Genomic DNA, 14,880 nt, shown 5'->3' on the forward strand with positions numbered 1-14,880 from the left:
CATTACAATTTACAACATACAATTATAGTTGTAGTACAGCTATTAGGCTCATTTATACTCATAACTCTTGTAGTTATAGATGCTAATTAGTATATTTCTTGTAGGTGAAAAATAGTTCAGGACAATTCTATTGTAGTGATGTACCGAGAAAGAAAAAATTTCATTGTTTGAGATCATGAAACTAAGCTGATTTCTGATTCCCTTAATAAACTCCTATGTTTCCCCTCTAAAGAAAGTAGGATCTGTATACAATAGACTGTCTTTATTTTATAAATAATCTTAGATACTGAATTTACCACACTGAGTTTTACCATATGTGCGTGACTGTAGAATTCTCACAAAATCATTATAAAGATAAACCAGTAGACAATATAGAGCATTTCTAATATTTTTTATTTTTATTTTGTATACTATTGGCCAGTAGTACTAGCACTATTTTTGTATTTCCTATTCATGATTTTTTATTATTACATGTAGTATCGTTTGTGTCCGTTACCATATTACATTGTTGTTACTATTGTTTGCTATTGCTTTATCCTCACTGTTCCTTGAGTCGAGGGTCTATCGGAAATAACTTCCCTATCTCTATAAGGTAGGGGCAAGGTCTGCGTACACACTAACTCCTGACCCAATTTATGGGATTACGCTTAGTTTGTGGTTGTTATTGTTATATATTTTGTATACTATTGGCATATGGATCTACATTAACTGATAAAAGTGTCTATGGATGAAACTTCATGTTGAATGTCTGCAGATGATAATTCATGTTGAATAATTTTTGCACGCACATTATATTTTTTTTATGTAGGATTTGCTTCATATATATGCTGGCATATATGTCTTCTTTCATTTTTGGGAATTGTCCCAACTAATCCTTAATTACATGGATTATCCCTAAACACATAGTCCCGGCTTCTAAGATTGAGGAATAATTCTTACTCCCTCCATCCCAATTTATGTGGCGTAGTTCGATTTTGAGAGTCTGAGTTTTTCTTTGATTGTAATTTTTTCATATTCCTTCTAGATATATTAAATTGTTAATTTATTGTGACTTATAATACTTTTTACGTAGTTTTCAAATCTATGAATTTTGTTTCAAAATATTAAAAGATTCTATGAATTTACGATCAATATTAAGAGGTTTGACTCTTGCAATTTGAATTCCGTCACATAAATTGAGACAGGAGAATATAGTTTAATCCGATAATTCACTCTATTTTTATTGTTTTACCGGTGGTTATATAGTGCATGTTAACTTAATATAGTACATTGAAACTGATGATATAGTACATTGTTAGTCATGAAATTGCAATAGATTTTTCAGGGTGAAGTCTTTTTACCCCGAGAAAGTTATTCAGTTTTCCAGGTTGATATCTTTTTTACTTCCGCCGGGATCCGTGAAGTAAAAAAAAAATTATAGACGTATTTCAATACATACACTGGTTTCGAAATGTTCTTGGTAATATTATGGGGATCTTTGAAATTAATCAAGAAGTAAGAACTGCTAAAATGTCCATAGGTTAATTACCTTACAATTTTAGGATTTAAGTCGGGAAAGAGGAAGAAGGAGGAGGATAAAGTTCGACGATAAATATTTATCTCATATCCGATATTTTACTCGTATCATGTGTTTATTTTTTACCAAAGTTAGGCAGCGCACCATTTCCATTTCCTTTTTTGAAAAATACTCTAAATGGACTGCAGTATGTCAGAAATTTCTGCAACGTTTGTCTTTTGAAAAAAAAAAAAATTAAGGATGAATGATAATGAAGTGAAAGGTAGAAAGTAGAAGCTACTTAAGAAGAAGAAAAAATAGTAAACTTTTAAGCAACAGTGTGCATGTTAGTATTAAGAGTTAATCAATAACTCAATCATGTCAATGTAAATAAGAGAAAGTTGCATTGAGAGGAGGGGTCTACTCTTACCAATGATGCTAAAATGTATAGTATAGTATGCAAAATCAACATCTCCATCTCTGTCCTTCACTTTTTCTCTCATTTCAAAATCTTATAAATCAAACTCTCTTTTTACATGGTTTGCTTTTTCCACTTAACTTAATGAGTTAATTAGGAAAAAGTTTCTTGTAGAAATGCCGGGCAAAATTGTACTTTTGTGATTCGACATTTTTCGGATCTCGTGCATAGCGGAAACTTAGTGCACCGTATTGCTTTTTTTTTATTTATGAGATAAGGGAAAGGTGGTTCAATAAGCAAAAGTGTTCTTGACATAATTTTTTTAAAACCATATGCTATTCAGAACTCAGTGGTCCCGATTAATTCGACTCGTAATCTATTTACAACCGAAATGTTATTATTGAAATTTTTTTTATTTTCAAGTCTTGAACTCTAAACCTCACATTAAAGGTGCAAGTATCTCTTATATCCTACCACACTACTAGTAAAAAGTTTAAAGTTTGTTTTTTGAACTTTGTTAAAAGGCAGAAATACAATAAAGAAAGAAGAGATTTTTTCTGGGCTTAAGAAGAGAACAAAAGAAAAGACAGAAAGTGCACGTCAGAGTTAGCCGTAGAGTGGTCTCCTTCTTTCATCGGGTGGAGAGGATTACAGAGAGGATTCCCTCTTCTCATCCATATCTCTCTCCTCTTTCTTCTCTCTTTCTCTTTCTTAACAGTTGTAAGAAATTTGGTCCAGTTCATTTGTTCTTATATGCATGGTTATTATTGGATTTTCTTGATTTTAGCAAGACTATCCATTGAAAACTTGAATGAGAATAGTGCTCTCTCCCTCCTAACTCCTAAGCTTGCTTCTTCTCTTTGTTTTATATTTTTTTGGGGTTTGAACAAAAAACAAGACTTGTCTGGTGGGTTGATGCCAAAGGAAGAAGAAACCACAAGGTAGTTGAAGTTTTTTCAGGTTCAAACAACTCAAAGTAACCAATTCTGTGTTCTTTTTCCTTTATTTTGTCCATTATATATCACCTAATACTTTATCTTTTTTCCAAGTTTGTTTTTGTCTTTAGATCTCAAACATATTTATACTGATTTTAAGGAAAGATCTTTGTACTCATATTAAATTTCACAATCAACAGGTAGATTTTACCTTGAAGAAGGAAAAACTAAGAAGAAGATGATAAAAGGTTTTATGAATCAACAAAATCAACCTGTTGTTGTAGAGGAAAACATGTCCAATTTAACATCTGCATCTGGTGAAGCAGCAAGTGTATCTTCTTGCAATAGAAATGATAATAATACTACCGGAGGAATCTATCCCCCTCAGTATAACTTTGCTCCTCCAAATCAACAAATTCAAGCTCAACATCAAATCAAGAAAAAGAGAAACCAACCAGGCAATCCAGGTCAGTAAAATAAAGGATGTTTACTTTCCTTATTTTTGTTTACAAAATCTTTTTAACTTTTATCCCTTTTTTGGAACAGACCCTGGTGCTGAAGTGATAGCTTTATCACCAAAGACACTAATGGCAACCAATAGATTTGTTTGTGAAATCTGCAACAAAGGATTCCAAAGAGATCAGAATTTGCAGCTTCACAGAAGAGGACACAATTTACCATGGAAACTGAAGCAGAGAACAAGCAAAGAAATAAGAAAGAAAGTTTATGTTTGTCCAGAGCCAAGTTGTGTACACCACGACCCATCTCGAGCACTTGGAGATCTCACTGGAATCAAGAAACACTTTTGCAGAAAACATGGTGAGAAGAAGTGGAAATGTGAGAAATGTTCAAAGAAATATGCAGTTCAATCTGACTGGAAAGCTCACTCTAAAACTTGTGGTACTAAAGAGTATAGATGTGATTGTGGAACTCTTTTCTCAAGGTAACTAAACATGGAATAAATCATACAATATTTTCTAAAAGCATATACACAAAGTCATGAAAAAAAGTCTATTTAAAAAAAAGCACACCCTAGAGTCTAGTCACATAGTAGTAATATTCATATACCTTTACAATGCAAAAATTGTCTTTATTTCTTTTTCCATCTTCATTCTCTTTAATTTATATTTTTTTCTCTAAATCTTGAATTTTGTTTCTAATTCTTGGAGGTCTAAAGCAAAGGCGTTTGAACATGATTCATAAAGAGTCATCAGTAATTGAGTAGCATTATTAATATTTTTGCATATATTTCAGTAGTCAGTATATTTGTTTTTTTCAATCTTTTTGTTTATTTTTTGTTTGTTTAGGAGGGATAGTTTCATCACACACAGAGCATTTTGTGACGCTTTAGCAGAAGAGAGTGCAAGAGCAATAACAGGAAATCCAATTCTTCCATCTCAAACTGGTTCATCTTCTCACTTGAACCTTCAGTTTCAACAATCTCAGTTTAATAGCCATGAATTTCCAGCTGCATTTTCATTGAAGAAAGAGCAACAAACCGGTTTCAACTTGAGGCCTGAGATTCCGCCGTGGCTAATGACTTGCCAGCCGTTGGTTGGCGGTGGTGGTCCTGGACCTGGTCCGCCACCACCTCAACCCATTGACCTAAGCTCGTCGATTTTCCAATCCACTAGGTTCGAGCAGGACTACACGCCGAACCACGGCCAAGACTTAAACCCTAACCCTAGTCTTAATTTCAGTTCAACAGGGTCACTACCCTCTCCGCATATTTCTGCAACAGCATTGCTGCAGAAGGCAGCACAGATGGGTGCGACTATGAGTAACAAATCCAGTACTGTCTCTGCAGCAGCCACAGGCCCGAGCCCAACCATGCTAATGAGACCCCACCAATTTCACGTGTCTGCTGCAGCTGCTGAGTCTGTTAGCAACAACGCAACTGATTTTGGACTAAATTTGTCCTCACGTGAAGACCTCACTACTGGGTTTTTCAATAGCTTAGCTTCATATGGGAATAAAGCTGCTACTATTACTGCTGCCGCTGTTGCTACAGTCCCTGTAACAGGTCCATTAACAAGTGCACCATCTCCCACTTCTTTTATAATGACTTCGTTTTCTTCTGCTAATACTACTGGATTTGAAGGGTCAAATTTCGAAGATGAATTTGGTGGCATTGGGATTTTGAATTCGAAGAAAGGAAATGATGGTAATGATGATATGACAAAAGATTTCTTGGGTTTAAGACCTCTTTCTCATAGCGATATTTTCAACATAGCTGGTCTAGTTAATACTACGACGATTGAGAATCAGTCTCAGAATCACAAAACATGGCAAAGTTAATTCAGAAATATCCTTAAGCTAGCACAGAACCATTTACTTTGCCTAAGCATATATAGTACCGCAGAATGCAGGTTCTTTCGTCCTTCTCTCTCTTTTTGAATGCTAATGGCTGTAATTGTTAAATCTGTATTATTATTATTATTTTGTTTATGCTTTTTGAACAGAATAAAGAGATATCTAGAACTGGGAATGGAAACCCTAGCTAGATAGTCTCTTTTGTTGTTACCCAGCTGTTATGGACAGTGACATCTTTATACAAAAAAGTGCATTTTGAAGCACTCGGATGAGTAAAATTAAATTCTTGTTTGAAGGATTTTTGCTTTTCTGAATTTTTTGAACTTTCATTCTATATATATGTTGTGTATTTATTGTTGGTTAGTACTTGGACCACGTTTCTGTTCACTTACACTCTTTCCTATATTGATTTTGTTCATGATCTTATAAATGGTATGCTGTGAAAACATGTTTGTGTTATTATAATTCTTTTGGACAGTGACGTCCAAATTAAATTGATAACGAACTCATGCTCTTTATAAATTTAAGGGATGGTAGCTTTTATTGCAATTCCCCTCTATAATCATTTGATATAATGAGTAAGGAGTGATGACCGGCCGCGGCCGGTGCGTTAATGTAATACTATATGGTAGTAGTAAATATTTAATGACGTGACATGATAATATTTTACTATATATTATATTTTAGTATATATTATATTATTGGAAGTGGGTTCTGCATAAGCATGTAATGTAGGACAAAATTTCAATTATACTTCTTGTCGAGTTGGTGAGGCACATGTAAACGACCGGCACAAAGCATTCTTTATGACATTTGGATATCCTTATTTCCAATCAAATTGACCAGTTTTTACCATATAACGACTCTGCAGATCAGTTATAATTTGAATAAAAAAAATATTTTTAAATAGATTTATGTGTTTTATTTATTGATTTTTGTTGTAAGTAGATTATATCAATGTCTACCGAAATTTCCATATAACTGAATAACGTTTATAATGAGACATAAATCTGATCTCCCAATTTATCGGTATGAATATTTGTATGTCATGATATGTCTTGTTTTCATTTAATGTTGATGGCACCAAATAAAAGGCATTGGATTCAATGATAGGAATTGGCATTTGACTAAGGTGTATGTTCAATTTAGCCCGTTGTTGTCTATATAGAAATGAAATTTATACATTCAGGAATTTAAGTTACATAAACTTAGATAACGATATTTTACACAATTAATATAATATTACAACTCTAGGTCATCAAATGGGCGTATAGCTACCCTATCAAATAGGGGCAAGTGTGGGGCACGGTGGCCAAACAGTCTTCTTGGGTGGTGCAGAAAATACTGAAGGCGAAAACTTGCTTAGAACAGGTTGGTATAGGGGAAGCCGAGTTACAGAGTATGTCTGAGTTCTCCATAAGAAAGGTGTATCTTCGTTTGAGAGGTGACTTTCCTTTCCTAATATTGAGCCAGGGTGAAGAATTAGCTCGTATAGAAGATTGGGGGACCAAAGTGTAAATAGTAAAAGTTAGCAACTATTTAAGTTAGTTGATTATATTAACATAAGTAGTTAGTGTACTTCCTGTAAGCGAGACATTATCTTCTAATCTCTTTTCTAATTGAGCAATAAAAAATATTTTCTTCCTCTGTAAGCTTACCTTTCGCTCTATCATTTCCTAAATTCCATAGCTAGTAGAAATTCAATATGGTATTAGAGCCACGATTTAGCGGCGCAAATCTTTGATTCTCATCTGGTGATTTGCGTTTACTCTTTTTTTTTTTGAGTCCAATTACAGATTGTTTGTTGATTCCATAAGCTAGGGTTTTATCAATTCAGAGCGGAGATGGCGATTAAGGATGGAAAGAGTGTAACGAATGATGAAACTGTGCTAGATCACACACATCTATTGTACTTACGACCTTCTGATACGCCAGTGAAACTTTTGATCCAATTCAAGCTGATAGGAACTGAAAATTACAATCTGCTATCACAATCTATGAAAATTGAGCTTTTCACGAAGAATAAAATTGGATTTATCGGAGGAAAGGAAAATTTTAGGAAGGAGCTACATGATTAGTGGGAGAGATGCAACGTATTTGTATTATCATGAATAATGAATGATGTGACGAAAGAACCCTATAGCAGTATAGCATAGATGTCATCTGCGTATAATGTGTGGAAGGATTTGAAGGAGAAATTCGACAAAAGAAATATTTCTAGAGTCTACAATCTACATCATGAGATTATAGCATTGAAGCAAGGCCTAGCACATGTTTTCACTTATTATTCAAAGCTAAAGGATTTGTGGGACGAATATGATGCTATGATTTTCACTCCTTCATTGTCCTTGTTCTAAATCAAGAGTGTTTCTAGAACACATTCAGTAACAGCGTTTGGTGCAGTTTTTGAGTGGATTGAATGAATCTTTCGCACAAGAAAAAGGGCAAATAATGCTAATGGTTCCAACTCCAACCATTAATGAAGCATATGCAATGGTGGTGCAGGATGAAAGTTAGAGAGCCAGAGTTGTTGGACCCAGTAACTTAGATATATGAGCTCAAGCAATGGCCTATAACACAGGACATGGAGATAATATAATAATTCATAACAATGGACAAGGATTCACTGAGGTTATAAGCAGAAAAACCAATTATATTGTGATTACTGTAGAATGAAGGGTCACACTAGAGATGGATGCTACAAGCTCATTAGATACCTGGCAGATTTCAAATCCTAGAGGAAGCTATTTGGAAGGAATTAAACTGCAGCACACAATGTACAAATTGACAGACTACAAGAGGTGCAAGAGCAAAAGGGTAACACAAGCATCACACATGCAGAAAACTTTTTCACAGAAGAACAGTACCACCAGCAGCTTTAGATGCTGAACAAGACCAGTAATACCTCTATTGATACAGCATCGCATGCTAAGATCATAGGTATACCTTTGTCCTTACTCAGTATGGTCAGGGAAAACAGATGGATAATAGACTCGGGGGTAACAAATCATATGGTAGCTACTCTACATATTTATATTGACTTTGTGGAGCTGCCTAAGAGTAATATGAGGAAGGTATTATTGCCCACTAGAGAAACAAGTGTGATTATTCACTTAGGTACTTCCAACATATTTAGTGGATTGGTAATAACAAATATGCTTTTATGTACCTCAGTTTATATATAATTTGCTATCAGTGTATAAACTCACCAAAGATCTAGGGTTCTTTCATGCCTTCTTTCCTAACTGTTGTGTCTTCCAAGACATTTGCAATGGAAAGGTGAAGGGGATTGGTAGAGTGGAGCATGGATTGTATGTGTTGGACCAGACCATCAAGAATAAATGTGAAGCAGGATTGCCAATTAGCCTTATTACTTCTTTACAATAAATTATAAATAGAATAAATGGTCCTTTGTGGCATAGGAAACTAGGTCATGTGCCTATAGATGCTATGAAGAGAATACCTATGTTTAGAAATGCAAAAATTATTGAATGTGATGAACATTGTACTGTATGCCTCTTAGCTAAACAAATAATGTTGCCATTTCCTATTAGCAATAATAAAAGTGATGCATTTGATGAACTCATACATGCAGATGTTTGGGATCCTTTTAGAATGACTAGTCATGATGGTAAAATGTATTTCTTGATGCTTGTGGATGATTTCAGCAGGTATATTTGGGTGTGTCTTATGAACTCCAAGGATGAGTCAGTTGTAGCACTGAAATACTCCATTGGTATGATTAGAACTAAATTTTCTTCATGTGTTAAAACCTTTAGAACAAACAATGGAGATGAATTCTTTAATAATCACTTGAAGGAGTTGCTGAACAATGAAGGAATAACACACCAAAGCATATGTCCCTATACCCCTCAACAGAATGGGGTCGTAGAGAGAGAGAGAGAGCACAAGTATATCTTGGATACAACAAGATCACTGAAATTCCAAGCAAACTTACCCTTGAGATTTTGGAATGAATGTATCCTAACAATAGTATATTTGATTAACAAAATTCCTACAAGGACTCTAGGTAGAAAATGTCCATATGAGTTGGTATTCAACAAGAGTCCTTCACTTGATCACCTCAAAGTTTTTGGATGCCTTTGTTATGCTGCTAATCTGAAGAAATGGGACAAGTTCTCAGCTAGAGCAGTTCCTGCAGTTTTTCTAGGATATTCACTAATGCAAAAGTGTTATAAATTGTTTGATCTTGTTAATCATGTTTTTTTTATCTGCAGGGATGTCATTTTTCAAGAAGAAACCTTCCCTTATAAGCAATCACCAACAACATCAGACACCATAACTCCTTTCATGGAGCAGTGTCCATATATGTATGATTCTGATTATGAAGTTTATCCTATACTTGCACAGTTACATGCTGATACTTTAGAAGATTACACTAGTTCTACTCCGACTGCTGAGATTTCTGATAACTCCATTCCAGAATGTGGAGTATCACTTGTCCTCTCAGATGCACCCTTAGCTGAAGAATCTCAGTACCTCACTTCACCTCATTGTTTGGCTCATGTTGATCACACACAAGCTGAGTCATCTTCTGCTCCTAATCCAGTATTACCAGAAGAAGATCCTCATGTGAATACTGTTCATTCTGTACCCAGAAGACCTCCTAGAATATTCAACCCACCCATATGGATGCAGGATTATCTCCTCCAATAGAAGGGCAAAGGAGCTTGCACTTATCCAATATCAAACTCAGTGTGTTAATACTCATCCAAAGCCTGCTTATTCCAAATGCCTTTACAGTTTACTCCTCAGAAGTAGAGCCCAGGTCCTTTGCTAAAGTTGCTAGGGATTCTAAGTGGATAGATACCATGTAACAAGAAATCCAGGCATTAGAATTTAACCACACATGGGGTATAGTACCGTTACAACCCGAGAAACAAGCCATTGGATGCAAATGAGTATTCAAGATTAAATACAAAGCTACATGAGAGGTAGAAAGGTACAAAGCTAAATTAGTTGCAAAGGGATACCCACAAAAGGAAGTCCTAGATTATACTAATACGTTCTCACCTGTTGCCAAAATGGTGACAGTCAGATCTGTTATTGCTATGGCAGCAAAATCTAGGTGGCCTCTCTATCAGATGGATGTTTATAATGCCTTTCTACAAGGTGATCTAGTTGAGTAAGTGTACATGTTGGTGCCTCCTGGTTATTTTAAGGATACTGCAAGGCAGGGGGAGTCTAAGGTATGCAGGCTACACAAGTCCCTATATGGGCTAAGCATGCCTCGAGACAGTGGAACATAAAATAGACTACTGCTTTGTAAGTAATGGGCTTCACACAAAGCCACTATAATTACCCATTCTTCACCAAAAGGGATGATGCTTGTTTGCTCTTGGTATTGATCTATGTAGATGATTTAATAATTACAAGAAGTGATAACACACAAATCAACAATACGAGGGAGAATTTGCAGAAGTTCTTCAAAATGAAAGACTTAGGAGAGCTGAAGTTCTTCCTGAGAATTGAATTTGCAAGATCAGAAAAGGGAATTTACACGAGTCAGAGGAAATATGCCCTAGAGCTTATTTCAAAGCTTAGGTTATCAGGGACCAAACCTGCAAGTGCACCTCTATAAATAAATTAGAAGTTGACATCAATAGAGTTTGATAAGAAGACATCTACACAAGAATATGGAAGTCAGGATGAAGCCTTAACAGATTTTGGTGAATATCAGAGGCTAATTGGAAGGCTACTTTACCTCACAATGATGAGGACGGATATATCTTTTGTTGTGCAAACACTTAGCCAATTTATGTACTCCCCTAAACAATCACATTTGGAGGCAACAAGGAGAGTGGTAAGGTATATTAAAAGTGCACCAAGACAAGGATTATTGCTTCCCTCTACTAGTGATGGAAGTTTAACTGCTTATTGTGGTGCAGATTGGGGAGCTTGTATTCAAACCAGAAGGTCAGGTATACGTTATCCAGTGTTTTATGGGGATGCAATGGTTTCATGGAAATCTAAGAAATAAGAGACAGTGGCAAGAGGTTCAGCAGAAGCAGAGTTTAGGAGCATGGCTTATACTGCTGCTGAGGTGGTCCGGTTAATTTATTTGTTTGGTGAATTGGGAGTCAACCTGAATCAGCCAGTGCACATGATATGTGACAGTAAGGTTGCAATCTAAATAGTAGCAAATCCAATATTTCATGAGCGTACAAAGCATATAAATATCGACTGTCACTTTATTAGGGAGAAAGTCAAGGTTGGGGTTATTAAAATTATTCGTGTAAACACCAAAGATCATATAGCAGACATGTTGACAAAGGGACTTGGCAAAGCACAACATCATCATCTTCTTAGCAAGCTAGGAGTGAAGAATATTTTTCTACTTTCCAGGGGGAGTATTGAGCCATGGTGAAGAATTAGCTCGTATAGAAGATTGAGGGACCAAAGTGTAAATAGTAAAAGTTAGCAATTGTTTAAGTTAGTTGATTATATTAACAGAAGTAATTAGTGTACTACCTGTAAGCGAGACATTATCTTCTAATCTCTTTTCTGATTGAGCAATGAAGAAAATTTTCTTCCTCTGCAAGCTTACCTCTCACTCTATCATTTCTTCAATTCCATAGCTGGTAGAAATTCAATAAGGTGCAGTGGAGAAGAATAGTTTGTAATAATTATGGTTACCCAAAATGGATCTTTATACTAAGATTGGCTGCTCATGAGAGGTTATATACAAGAGATAGGCTACTGCAATGGGAAATTATCACCAATCAAGAATGCCCGTTGTGCGGCATAAGAGCTGAAAGCATATCCCACTTTTTTTCACTATAGTATCTCTGCTCAGGTATGGGAAAAACTCTTACAATGGAAGGGAATCTCGAGCAGACTCAGGAGTTGCAAGAAGAACTAAGATGGGCATTGAACCATGCTAGATGCGAAAATACATTTGCAAAAGTGTATAGGATGGTCTTGGCAACTTGTGTTTATTACATTTGATTAAAAGGAACCAAAGAATTTATCAAACAAGCAAACTGGTGTGAGAACCATTATTAGAAGAATTATTCAAATGGTTTTTTTTAAGAGGCTCCATACAGAAGAGGCTAGTAAGACCTTAGAGATGTGATCTGTAATAGGTAGCTAGCTGGAGGTTGAGTAGTTGTTGAGATGATGTGCTGCAGATTGAAGATGCATATGTAGTTCTTTTTCTTTCATGTACAAAACTCTATTTGGTAATAAAATTTCTTTTATTTACCAAAAAAAATAATACTACAACTTATTATAGTTGTTCAGTTACCAGATTTATTAGATTGTCGAATAATACTTATTATAATAATTTGTTTATAATTAACTTATTATTTTATATTTTATTTACACCTTTGATATATAAATTTTACTCCTTTCGTTCCTATTTAGTTAATACGTTTCCTTTGTCGAGAGTTAAACTACATGAACTTTGACCAACATTTTAATATGTAATTTTTTCACCATACTGATATGAGAAGTGTTGGTACCCAATTTTGCCCTCATATTTTTTAAATAAGTATATATACTTTCAAAATATCATTTTTGCATCATTACTTAATTTACAAGATTTATACAAGCATTTTCTATAATGTTTTATAATTTTAAAGCTTTAAAAAATTGATTTTTCTTGCATTTAAATTACTTGAATACTTACTAATTATTCTATTAAATTATTTGCAATAGCGTAATCATCCAAATTCGTTATTTTACACTCACATACATGTTTTAAAATATTTTATATTATTTCATATAATTATATCGATATTTTAGTTATTTATGTAATTTTATAATAATAGCCTATATGCTATGCATAATTACAATTATTACATTATTCATGCTACAATAGCATTTTTTATGTTTTATAAATGTTAAGTTATTATTTTCAGTCATTTTATTGCATAAGTAATATTTTATTATTTATTAATTATTTTTATTTAAAATAATTTCATGTATTTAACTCTTAGACAAATTTTTGGTTAATTTCGGACCAAAACCAGGCCCAAAGCAGCTGGCACATCTCCATTACACCATTCAGCAGCCCAAACCAAACAACCCTTTTTAAAAAAAATCCGGTCGCGACCCATTTTGAACCCGCCCCACTCCCATTCCAATCCTGGCCGTTGATCTCAAATGATCAACTGTCCATAATAATTCCACCACCTTCCTTATATCCCATCACCCTAACCCTAACCCCATTTTCGCCGCCTTTGAACCCCTCAATTCCTCCCCCCTCCCCCCCCCTCTTTTTTCTCTGAAGAACCCTAATCGTCGCCCTTCACCAATCCCTCTCCTAATCCTGTTAACAATGGGACTTACCATATTTATTTTCCTTCGCTACCGATTACTTCTTTACGGTATTACATAGTACTTGCTCTATTTTGGCAAGTACAAATCTTCGAATCAAGGGAATCTAATCGTAAGGATCCAGACGATATTTCGTCTATATACATTTATAGCAAGGCTATATGGTTCCGATTCACCAAGATCCTCGGCCAATCTTTGATTTCTGTCAACTAGGGTTTGTTGGGTTTTCTCCTAATCCGATTCAAAATCGTTTTCGCATGTAACTCTTTCCTTATTTTTGTGATTCGATTGATGTTTTCCTTTTCTGATTTTGGTTAACCGAACACTATATAAACCCCTCCCCAATTCTCTTCAAGGGACAGAAAAAAGTTTTTATTGCTATTGCACTCAATATACTTTCCTCACTCGTTCATCTTCTCTGAAAATACTTGGCTCTTTGGCCTGCCGAAAGCCAAGGCCATAATATTATCAACCTCCTCCGGTGCAAGAACTACTCGGGGCCCTTACGAGGCTCTTGTGAACTCTGAAGCATCGGATATTTGGGGTTTTTACTACCAGTATCCTAAAATCTTTATTCTTTTGCTCGTATAATTTTGCTACTGATTAGTGCCTTTAACTCTGGTAATGTTCAATACTCTTCCTTCTGTATATCTCTATGTGTTCTAGGTACTAAAGATGTTTAAAATTCTGTGAGCATAGTTCCTTCGTTAGTTGTGAATCCTTGATATTGTATTGCTATGATACTCCCATGTCATTTTGTATTCTTTGATAGTTGAATGCATTTTAGTACATGTGATAGATTCCAGTTTGTTCTTAGTTTGCGTTAGGATAATATGTGTTCTTCACTATATCCTGTAGTTCTATGTTGAATTTCCTTGTTCTCTTCTGGAATCAGTTATGTACCTCTGTATTTTTCTAGCATCTGAACATGTTTTAGTTTTGAGTTTCAATGCATGCCTATTTCATGTGTTCTTTTACATCTGATTGTCATGACTATATGTTATTAGTTATAGAATCCCCTTCATGCCTTGGTTTGGATACTACTAAAACTCTATGAAAACCTCCCTCTACTTTGAATGAATTATTTAGTGCTGAGTCTTGTGTTTAATCGACTGTCCTTTGTATGCTAGCCACAACTATATGGGTTTCATGTTGTAATATTGCTTCCTTGCTATTTGTAATCCTTATCTTCAGCACCACCTAAGTTTTTAGATAAACATCCCATTTTTCCTCATATGTATGTTAATGAGTAGCTAATCTACCCTTTTTTATGCCATAAGTTTCTGTACTATTATCTATTCCCTATCATGTTAAGTTTTTCATGATATTAGCCAAGCTGTACCATGAGTATGTTGATATGCTATCCGAGACTTTATTAGAACTGTCATGCTAGAACTTTCATTGTACTAGACTGACAT

The 14,880-nt window shown here is 34.9% G+C and overlaps 1 protein-coding gene across 2 annotated transcripts; it reads left to right on the forward strand.

Annotated features, from left to right (window-relative positions):
* The first annotated feature begins 2,354 nt into the window (after nt 1-2,354).
* Nucleotides 2,355-5,424, forward strand: LOC107800699 (protein indeterminate-domain 7). Of its 2 annotated transcripts, none has more exons than XM_016623923.2 (4): nt 2,355-2,854; nt 3,049-3,315; nt 3,395-3,791; nt 4,156-5,424. In XM_016623923.2, the coding sequence occupies exons 2-4, from the start codon at nt 3,087-3,089 to the stop codon at nt 5,144-5,146; spliced, it is 1,617 nt and encodes a 538-aa protein (XP_016479409.1). In that variant the 5' UTR covers nt 2,355-2,854; nt 3,049-3,086; the 3' UTR covers nt 5,147-5,424. The 2 variants fall into 2 exon arrangements, with proteins under 2 accessions (XP_016479409.1, XP_016479410.1); XM_016623924.2 differs by having other exon boundaries at nt 2,567-2,873.
* Nucleotides 5,425-14,880: the final 9,456 nt, after the last annotated feature.

This window comes from Nicotiana tabacum, chromosome 4 (genome assembly GCF_000715075.1).
Source record: "Nicotiana tabacum cultivar K326 chromosome 4, ASM71507v2, whole genome shotgun sequence".
Classification (NCBI taxonomy): Eukaryota; Viridiplantae; Streptophyta; class Magnoliopsida; order Solanales; family Solanaceae; genus Nicotiana; species Nicotiana tabacum.

What these genes read in the sequence shown, in the direction of transcription:
- LOC107800699 (XM_016623923.2), top strand. Translation starts at nt 3,087, where the DNA reads ATGATAAAAGGTTTTATGAATCAACAAAATCAACCTGTTGTTGTAGAG. An exon ending in AAACCAACCAGGCAATCCAG is followed by an intron (nt 3,316 to 3,394) that starts GTCAGTAAAATA and finishes TTTTTGGAACAG; the next exon opens with ACCCTGGTGCTGAAGTGATA. An exon ending in TGTGGAACTCTTTTCTCAAG is followed by an intron (nt 3,792 to 4,155) that starts GTAACTAAACAT and finishes TTGTTTGTTTAG; the next exon opens with GAGGGATAGTTTCATCACAC.